The sequence below is a fragment of the Nerophis ophidion genome, linkage group LG20 (assembly GCF_033978795.1).
Source record: "Nerophis ophidion isolate RoL-2023_Sa linkage group LG20, RoL_Noph_v1.0, whole genome shotgun sequence".
Lineage (NCBI taxonomy): Eukaryota > Metazoa > Chordata > Actinopteri > Syngnathiformes > Syngnathidae > Nerophis > Nerophis ophidion.
In genome coordinates, this window is record NC_084630.1 from 28,332,005 (window position 1) to 28,342,789 (window position 10,785).

The 10,785-nt window shown below is 40.9% G+C and overlaps 1 protein-coding gene across 2 annotated transcripts in view; it reads left to right on the forward strand.

Moving 5' to 3' along the window:
- Positions 1–2,173, forward strand: part of ldb1b (LIM-domain binding 1b) — a 79,009-nt gene extending 76,836 nt beyond the window's left edge. For both annotated transcript variants that reach the window (XM_061880910.1, XM_061880911.1), the window contains one exon: positions 43–2,173. In XM_061880910.1, coding sequence (XP_061736894.1) covers positions 43–273 — 231 coding nt within the window. In that variant the 3' untranslated portion in view covers positions 274–2,173. The remainder of the gene's footprint in view (positions 1–42) is intronic.
- Positions 2,174–10,785: the final 8,612 nt, after the last annotated feature.

The following is a 10,785-nucleotide window of genomic DNA, read 5'->3' on the forward strand; positions in this document are numbered from 1 at the left end:
TTTTGAATAAAAGGTCCCTTTCAATTTGTCTTGCCTTCACAGGATGTGATGGTGGTGGGAGAGCCCACGCTGATGGGAGGGGAGTTTGGTGACGAAGACGAGCGTTTGATCACGCGGCTGGAGAACACACAGTTTGACGCGGCCAACGGCATCGACGACGAGGACAGCTTCAACAACTCCCCGGCTCTGGGCTCCAACTCGCCGTGGAACAACAAAGCGCCCTCCAGCCAGGAGAGCAAGAGCGACAACCCTACTTCGCAAGCATCGCAATAAAGTCGGGGCCCCACGTCCGCAACACGAATCCCTCGCTCCTTTTATCCGACCCCGACCCTAAGCCAAACGTCACGAGAGTAACCGCTTGTTCACCGGCCCCCAACATGCATTTAGAGCTCAGACTCTTCAAACACACGTCGCCTGACAGAGCTCACTTTGACCTCCTGCCAGCTCTACCGATCTACCGGAAGTATCACAGGGCTTCCCAATTTACAGGCACTGTGGGCCGCCCTCCCCCGTCTGGTCCTTTTCCCATTTCTCATACTCAAAGTGTCCCGACTCCTTAGTGGCGACTAAGATGAAGAAATAGGGATTGAAGCCAGGACAGAAGGGTGCACCCTACGCTAAATGCTACCAACAAAGCAGTGTGGCTGGGCAATGGTGACAAGTTGCTTAGTAACTGCGTGTCCTCCCGGCCTCTACAGCGACTCTCTATTATTGGCTGCTCCAATGCATCAAGTCACTTCAAACCTTTGCTAATAGTATGTGTCGGTTGATGTGTGTGAGTGAGCGAGAGAAGGGGAGAGAAGCAGTCTAAACTTGATTGTGGCTCTGTCAAATCAAGCAGATCAGAATTTAGAATCTGTTCTGAAAATGGTCAGAATATTTACACTCCTTATGAGTCAACTCACACTAAACACACCCAAAGCACGCACATCTACACACACACACACACACACACACACACACACACGCTTGATTGAAGGAGTCTCGGTCCCTCTGAGTGGACTACAGTGTAAGCTGTTCTCTGAAGCCGAGAACATAAACATACACACTTACACCTTTTAAGATTTTTTATACAGTATATATTTCCCTAGACTGCTTTTGTTTTCATTTTTAATAAACATATTCATTTAATTTTTATTTTTATTTTTTTTTTACCAATTCTGAAAAGCTACAGACCAAGGAGCAACACAGGACTTTTATTCCTCCCCTAAAATATATTGTTTTTATCTTTTGTGTTTATAAAAAGAAAAATTATTTAGTGTGGATGTTTTATTTTGTCTTTTCTGTTCCTTTTGACATTTTGTGTATTTGTGCTTGTATATTTAAGGTAGTAGCAAAGTTCTGTCTGACTGTAATAAGATGTATTCTTACTTAGATAAACCTAAAGCCATCCTGATCTAATGTAAAGAAACAAAAATAGGAAAAATGAGGAAAAACCCTCATGAACTTGGACCCTCGATCCTCCCCCAGCTTTATCCCCTCCCTCTTTTTTTAAGGGTAGTGTAAAATGAAGTTACCAAAACCCTGGGGGTACAAAGGCACCATGGGAAGTCTTTCTTCTGTATTTATTTAGACAGGAAGTCACTTTATTTTTTTTTCTCTCTTCACATTTGTCACAATTATCAACCTGATGTCAAGTGAAAATGCTGAAATTGTTACTTTTAACCAGTGATATTCACACCAATTACTGGCTTCAAAAGTAATGTTTTCGATGACTTTTTGTTGCTATTCATTCAAAACTGTTCCAAGACCAGCCTAACATTGTTTATCCATCCTACTTTGTAGCACAGCAATGTGTCAATTGGGTTAAGTCGCAAAAAAACACTTGTTTGGAGCCAAACAATTCAGGTCAAAGTTCATTGACACGTCCTGCTGTCCTGGATATTCAGCCCCTCTGGGATCCATCATGATTACATGTGATGTGGAACATTCTGACTCTTTGTAAATTTCTATTTTGTCAAACACCTACAATTCAGTTTAAATGGTGACTTGTACCTTCCGCAAACCCTGTAGAATCATTGTTTGATATCTATTTTTTGATTTGGTTAGATTCTGCCCTTGCTAATTAGTGTATGGTACCAATAAAAAAGATACATTTTCACTTTAAGAAACTGTTTCTGAAGTCTTTACAAAAATCGGATTTAGTACAAATAAAACACTTGAAATAATTGTATGCCGTCTGGTGATGATTTAGTTTGTTTGGGACATGTATTGAACATTACATGGTTACAGAGAAAGGCAGTAGGAGGAAGCCGAGCCTAAATCCAAGCACTCCTTTGTGTTTTAGCACATGATTTAGAACATCACAGATGTTTTATGCATACACTACAATTTTTTGGTGTGGAGAGGCGGAGCCGACAGCGAGCCAGGGCAAACGATGGTCCTGCCCAAGATGGCGGCCAGAAGGCGGAGCATGCAGCAGAGCGGAGAGGCGGGGCACGGCTGGTGCGACACTACAGCCATCAGAGTCAGGTGCGTACACAACACACCTGTGCTCAATCCCTTCATCTTCTGCTGCAGCATAAAAGGGGCGAGGTAGGAGCAATCGTGGCAGAAGTAGGCGAGAAGACAACGGACAACAACGACCACGAGAGCGACGAGATCGAGATGAACCCACGCAGCCACCGGCCACAGAAAGAGCCGGCGAGCTAGAATTTGGTGCGACCGACTGTCAAGACGAGATGTTTATTGAAATAATAAACCCGAGTCAAACCTGCTACGATGCGTCTTGTATCGATTGTCATCACAACCCACACGATGACAGCTGGAGTCTCGTCACAGTTGGTAGTAGGCATTTTCAAGCATAAGTGGCAAAATTAGGGGTCGGTGACCTAAAACGCTAAGAGTTATATTGGACCAAAAATACAAAAAACTAATCTTTCGAGAACCGCAAAAAATTAAAAGCTGTATATAACTGTTGTACTGAAGGCAACACATGATGTAAGTGTCTATATTACTATAATAGCATACAGGCTGAAGCAAATGTTCATTGACAGAAATGTTGAAGTGTAATATTTATTCTACACATTTTTACAACATTAAAAACTATTCCTAAAACTGGTTACTCGGAAGGTGAAATAACTCCTGGAAATTACTGGCCAAAGGTATAGATGTGTGTCCAAGTTAAAAGAAACGGCAGGCTTGTCTTCTTTTAATAGATTTATTACAATCTTTGGCAAGCTACGTAATGTTTGCTGTGGTCTGGAACAACATGGCACACAACTAAATGAAATGCAGCCAATATTACATACAGAAAATGTGTCATGTGACATGCAAAACTAAATTATATACAAAGAAAATAAAAGTAAAGGAAATTAAATGAGATCATATATTCCTACACCTGAGGCATAATGATGCAACATGTACATACAGTTAGCCTAAATAGCATGTTAGCATTGATTAGCTTGCAGTCATGCACTGACCAAATATGCCTAATTAGCACTCTAGCAAGGCAAAAACATCAACAAAGCGCACTATTGTCCATTCACGCACAGCATAAAACTTTTGGTGGACAAATTGAGAGAAAGGAGTGGAAGATTTTACATGTAAACAAACTGTTGCGTCACAGTCCCCACTATGGTAAGTTCAAGAACCGCTGGAATTAGTAGGAAAAAACGATGTTCACCAAATACTCTCATCAGTGAAGCTTACACACAAACATATTAAACAGTGGGCTTTCTAACAATTGGAAAGGTTTGTGTCATGTTTGTCCTCAAACAAAAAACATAACAAAACAAAAACCACATTTTTTTTCACATTTTCTCAAGGGAGACACTAAAAAGCTGCATGCGGTTTGAGAGCCGCGGGTTGCTGACCCCCAGGCTAAATAAACGAAACATATCTCCAAACAGAAGTATTGGCTACTCGATGAGACCAAACCAATGGTTGACTCGGCCTCAGGAAGCATTTCTATACTGCAGTTGTTCTCAAACTTTTTTCCTCAAGTACCACCTCAGAAAAATCTTGACAAATGACAAATATTAAAATACAGTAGCGCAGTAGGCTTAGGTATTGATTAAAAACAAGGCAGAGATGTTATTTCACAAGTACTTGTAATATTTTTGTCTACTATAACATGACACACAATTTGAACAGTAACACTGTGTTTGAATATAGGAAAAATAAAACACGGTACTTGAATCAAGTGTTTACTTGGTGTACCACTAGATCAGGGGTCGGCAACTCAAAATGTTGAAGGAACCATATTGGACCAAAAATATATATTTTTTAATGTGTCTGGAGCCGCAAAAAATGAAAAGTTTTATAATGAAGGCAACACATGAGTTAAGTGTCGATATTACCCATAAGTAATAGCCTACTATCAAAAGCTGATGCAAATCTTAGTTGACTGAAATTTTGTATTTCAATTTTTATTGTACATGTTTTTGCAACATTGGACATTATTCGTAAAATGGAGGCTTCTAACAGGATGAGATAAAATTACTGTCTCAGAATGGCCAAAGGTATAGATGTGTGTGTCCAGGCTGTCTTCTTCTAATGGATTTATTACAATCTTTGCAAGCTGGGTGACGTTTGCTGTAGTCTGGAACAACATGGCACACAACTATGATAAATGCAGCCGATACTACATACAGATAATGTGTCATGAGACATGCATATGTATATTAAGTACGCAGAGGACATAAGTAAAGGAAATTAAATGAGCTAAAATATACCTACAAACGAGGCATAATGATGCAATATCTACATACAGCTAGCCTAAATAACATGTTAGCATCGATTAGCTTGCAGTCATGGATTGACCAATTATGCCTTATTAACACGCCAACAAGTCAATAACATCAACATAGCTCACCTTTGTGCATTCACACACAGCATAAAATGTTTGGTGGACAAAATGAGACAAAGAAGGAGCGGCATGAAACACATCTTTCTGTGGCAGTGTCGGAGAAAGTTGTACATGTAAACAAACTACGATGAGTTCAAGGATCGTTGAAAATAGGACAAAACGGTGCTTGCCAAATAGTGAAGCATGTTTAATATAAACAGTGGGATTTATAACAATTAGGAAGGTTTGTGTCATGTTTGTTCTACAGAAAATATATACAGTATAAACAAAATATATAATTTTTTCTTCATCTTTTTTCCATTTCCACACATCTCTGAAAAAGGTCCAGGGAGACATTAGGACGGCGCTAAAGAGTCACATGTGGCTCTAGAGCCGTGGATTGCTGACCACTGCACTAGATAGAGCACGCATATCACTGATGGTACACGGACCACACCTTGAAGAAATCATCATCATATTTCAATCACCCTCCCTCGTGTGCCTCTGATTGGCTCGCCAGTGTCTGACCATGTCTGTGACCCAGACCGCTCTGGCTGCAGTGCCCTCTGCTGGTTATTCAGGGGAGTGTGTGGCTAGCGTCTATTTGTGCATCTGGTTTGTGGGAGGAATGTCTCATCGACACAAAAGCAAAAAGGCAATCCATCCATTTTCTATCGCTTGTCCCTTTCGGGGTCACGGGGGGTGCTGGAGCCGACCTCATCGCAGGGCCAACACAGATAGACAGACAACATTCACACACTAGGGACCATTTAGTGTTAGATAGATAGATAGATAGATAGATAGATAGATAGATAGATAGATAGATAGATAGATAGATAGATAGATAGATAGATAGATAGATAGATAGATAGATAGATAGATAGTACTTTATTTATTCCGTCAGGAGAGTTCCTTCAGGAAAATTACCATTTTCAGCACAATCTCATTCAAGATCAGACAAACATTACAGGAGACTGAACAGGATCGCTGACGGGTCTGCCGGCTTCCAGCGCCCCTTACAAAAAAGATGACATACAGGTAAACAAGGGGAGTTGGGGGGGGGGAAGAAAAAAAAAGAAGATTAAAAAAAAATTTAAAAATCGGTCTTAGCCTAGGCCCTGGAGTGGGGGTGCAGACTGAGGCCAAGGGAAAAAAAAAAAAAAAAAATAACAACAACAACTCATAGCCATAGTACACATCCCTCTTCCATGTGTGTAAGAGGGAAACATCAAACATCAAAGAACACAGAGGACATTAAAGACATTAAAGCAGCAGATACAACCAGCCACTTCTACATACAGCTATGAATAAAAAGTAAAATAAACATATCCACTGTGGTGGCCTCTGCGGTGTTCCACGCCATCGTCCGCTGGGGTGGAGGGAGCATGGCCAGAGACAGGAGCAGACCCAACAAAGCAACCAAGACAGCCGACTCCACTCTCGGCCAGTGTCCAGTCCGCATGGATGAGCGAGGATACGTCCAAGGTGACTGAGGTGTCCGACACCTGCTCACCCAGCCAAGACACCGCAAAGCCTCTCCGTCCCAACGCTCAGTGCTAGCTCCGCAGCCTTGTCCCCTCATCCGCATCTCCTCCAGTCCCTCCAAACAGACTCTGGTGTAGCAGAGACCCTGCAGCTGGTCTCCATGGCCAAAAGGCTCCCGGGAGGCAGATCCAGAAGTCCACAAAAAAAGCACCACAGAGGTCACGAAAGTGCCACCCCTTGTCACACAGTCCCAAAGGGTCCCGGACCAAAATGCAAAAAAATATAATACCACATGAAAACAAGAGGGAAACACAAAAGGATGACACAAGAGCACAGAGCTCCTGCCTACAGCAGCCACTACAGCAGCGCCATCTTGGAAAAATGTGTTGCCAATCAACCTATCCCCAGGTGCATGTCTTTGGAAGTGGGAGGAAGCTGGAGTACCCGGAGGGAACCCACGCAGTCACGGGGAGAACATGCAAACTCCACACAGAAAGATCCCGAGCCCGGGATTGAACCCAGGACTACTCAGGAACTTTGTATTGTGAGACAGACGCACTAAACCCCTGTAAGTAAATTCAATACAAATACGAAATCAAGCATATTTTTATTCAAATCTCAAAAATATATCCATCCATTTCCTACCGCTTATTCCCTTTCGGGGTCGCAGGGGGCGCTGGCACCTATCTCAGCTACAATCGGGCGGAAGGCGGGGTACACCCTGGACAAGTCGCTACGTCATCACAGGGCCAACACAGATAGACAGACAACATTCACACTCACATTCACATGCTTGGGCCAATTTAGTGTTGCCAATCAACCTATCCCCAGGTGCATGTCTTTGGAGGTGGGAGGAAGCCGGAGTACCCGGAGGGAACCCACGCATTATATTTACAAATACACATTTATTTATACAAATTTTCAATTTTTTGTAAGTCACATTTTTATATCTACACATTTTATTTGTATATATTTTCAAATCTCAAAAATATATTTACAAATACACATTTTTTAATACAAATTCTTGATTTGTATTTCTATGTCACATTTTTATATTTAGAAAAAAATGTTGTATGTATTTTCAAATCTGGGATTTGAAAATATATAAAATAAAATAAATGTTAAATGGGTTGTACTTGTATAGCGCTTTTCTACCTTCAAGGTACTCAAAGCGCTTTGACACTACTTCCACATTCACACACACATTCACACACTGATGGAGGGAGCTGCCATGCAAGGCACTAACCAGAACCCATCAGGAGCAAGGGTGAAGTGTCTTGCTCAGGACACAACGGACGTGACGAGGTTGGTACTAGGTGGGGATTGAACCAGGGACCCTCGGATTGCGCACGGCCACTCTCCCACAGCGCCACGCCGTCCCTTATATACGTTTATAAATATATATTTTCAAAATGGGAGGAAGCTCAAAGTAATGCCGCTGCTCCTCTACATCGAGAGGAGGTTGGTCGGGCATCTGTTCAGGATGCCACCCGAACGCCTCCCTCGGAAGCTGTTTCGTGGACGTCTGACCGGTAGGAGGCTGTCACGCCAAATTTCATCCCCCTACAAAACCTTTCCCCCTGGAAGACATTTGGCGTGACAGCCCCTCTAATGCCTGAAGGACCCCAATGAGGGCGTAATAATACCAAGTTATATGACTCTTAAGGGTTACAGCTGCAAAATTTGCGAAGCAAAAATAGCTTGAAAGGTTAGCATGCTGGACTGCTAATATGTTTTCCTCACCGCTTTTTTTCACCAATGACAATCAGCCAATTATAATGCTTTTAAAACAGGCAGCTGAGTGGGCTGCTTTAAGGTCCTTCCACCCTCATTGGGGTCATTCAGGCATTAGAGGGGCTGTCACGACAAATGTCTTCCGGGGGGAAAGGTTTTGTAGGGAGAAGAAATTTGGCGTGACAAGGCCACGGGGAACACTCAGGAAATGTTGGGAAGACTATGTCTCCCGGCTGACCTGGGAATGCCTCGGGATCCCACGGGAAGAGCTGGACGAAGCGGCTGGGGAGAGGGAAGTCTGGGCTTCCCTGCTTAGGCTGCTGCCCCCGCGACCCTACCTCGGATAAGCGGATGAAGATGGATGGATACATTTTCTTTGTATATATTTTCAAATCTCCATCTGTCCATTTACTACCGCTTATTCCCTTTGGGTTCGCGGGGGACGCTGGGGCCTATCTCAGCTACAATCGGGCGGAAGGCGGGGTACACCCTGGACAAGTCGCTACCTCATCAAAAGTGTATTTACAAATACACGTTTATGTATACACATTATTTATTTATCTGTATATCACATCTGTATTTGTATATTCATTAATATATGCATATGTTGATGTGAGACAATTCAACCTCCATAAGGGCTGAGGTTAACGCACTTTGGACACAAAAAAACTAAACATTTTTAAAAAACAACAAAACGACATAATAAGAACACCAGTTATTGAAATAGGATAGATGCCGCTTCGAGCAAAGTGTATAAAAATGATTACTGTACCGCAGGGGTCACCAACGCGGTGCCCGCGGGCACCAGGTCGCCCGTAAGGACCAGATGAGTCGCCCGCTGGCCTGTTCTAAAAATAGCTCAAATAGCAGCACTTACCAGTGAGCTGCCTCTATTTTTTAAATTGTATTTATTTACTCGCAAGCTGGTCTCGCTTTGCTCGACATTTTTAATTCTAAGAGAGACAAAACTCAAATAGAATTTGAAAATCCAAGAAAATATTTTAAAAACTTGGTCTTCACTTGTTTAAATAAATTCATTTATTTTTTTTACTTTGCTTCTTATAACTTTCAGAAAGACAATTTTAGAGAAAAAATACAACCTTAAAAATTATTTTGGGATTTTTAAACACATACCTTCCTCTTCTTTCCTGACAATTTAAATCAATGTTGAAGTATTTTTTTTAATTGTAAAGAATAATAAGTAAATTTTTATTTAATTCTTCATTTTATCTTCTGTTTTTTCGACGAAGAACATATGTGAAATATTTCTTCAAACTTATTATGATTAAAATTCCAAAAAATGATTCTGGCAAATCTAGAAAATCTGTAGAATGAAGTTTAAATCGTATTTCAAAGTCTTTTGAATTTCTTTTAAAAAATGTTCTTCTGGAAAATCTAGAAGAAATAATGATTTGTCTTTGTTAGAACTATAGCTTGGTCCAATTTGTTTTATATTCTAACAAAGTGCAGATTGGATTTTAACCTATTTAAAACATGTCATCAAATTTCTAAAATTAATCTTAATCAGGAAAAATTACTAATGATGTTCCATAAATTCTTTTTTCAATTTTTTCAAAAAGATTTGAATTAGCTATTTCTTCTTTTCTTTTTTTCGGTTGAATTTTGAATTTTAAAGAGTCGAAATTGAAGATAAACTATGTTTCAAAATTTAATTGTCTTTTTTTCCCCCTGTTTTCTCCTCTTTTAAACCGTTCAATTAAGTGTTTTTTTCATCATTTATTCTATACAAAAAAACTTCCGTAAAAGGGAAAAAAATGTACGACGGAATGACAGACAGAAATACCCATTTTTTATATGTATATAGATTCATTTGTTATTGGTAAATTGAGCAAATTGGCTATTTCTGCCAATTTATTTAAAGGCCTACTGAAATGAGATTTTCTTATTTAAATGGGGATAGCAGGTTCATTCTATGTATCATACTTGATCATTTCACGATATTGCCATATTTTTGCTGAAAGGATTTAGTAGAGAACATCCACGATAAAGTTTGCAACTGGAGAAAAGCCCTGCCTCTACCGGAAGTTGCAGACGATGACGTCACATGTTTGATGGCTCCTCACATATTCACATTGTTTTTAATGGGAGCCTCCGACAAAAAGTGCTATTCGGATTGAGAAAACGACAATTTCCCCATTAATTTGAGCGAGGATGAAAGATTTGTGTTTGAGGCTATTGATAGCGATGGACTAGAAAAAAAAAACGCGATTGCATTGGGACGGATTCCGATGTTTTTAGACACATTTTCTAGGTTAATTCTGGGAAATCCCTTATCTTTCTATCGTGTTGCTAGTGTTTTAGTGAGTTAAATAGTACCTGATAGTCGGAAAGGTGTCTCCACGGGTGTCTTGACGCAGTGTCTCAGGGGAGTCGACGGCAGCTATGGACGGCACAAGCTCAGCTTTTCTCCGGTAAGAAGCGACTTTTTACCACAATTTTCTCACCGAAACCTGCTGGTGGACATGTGGTAGGGATCCATGTTTGCTTGACCGCACTCTGATCCATAGTAAAGTTTCACCTCTGGGAATTTTAAACAAGGAATCACCGTGTGTTTGTGTGGCTAAAGTCTAAAGCTTCCAGACTCCATCTTTCTACTGTGACTTCTCCAATATTAATTGAACAAATTGCAAAAGATTCAGCAACACAGATGTCCAAAATACTGTGTAATTATGCCGTTAAAGCAGACGACATTTAGCTGTGTGTGTGCGCAGCGCTCATACTTCCTAAAAACCAGTGACGTCTTGCGTACACGTCAT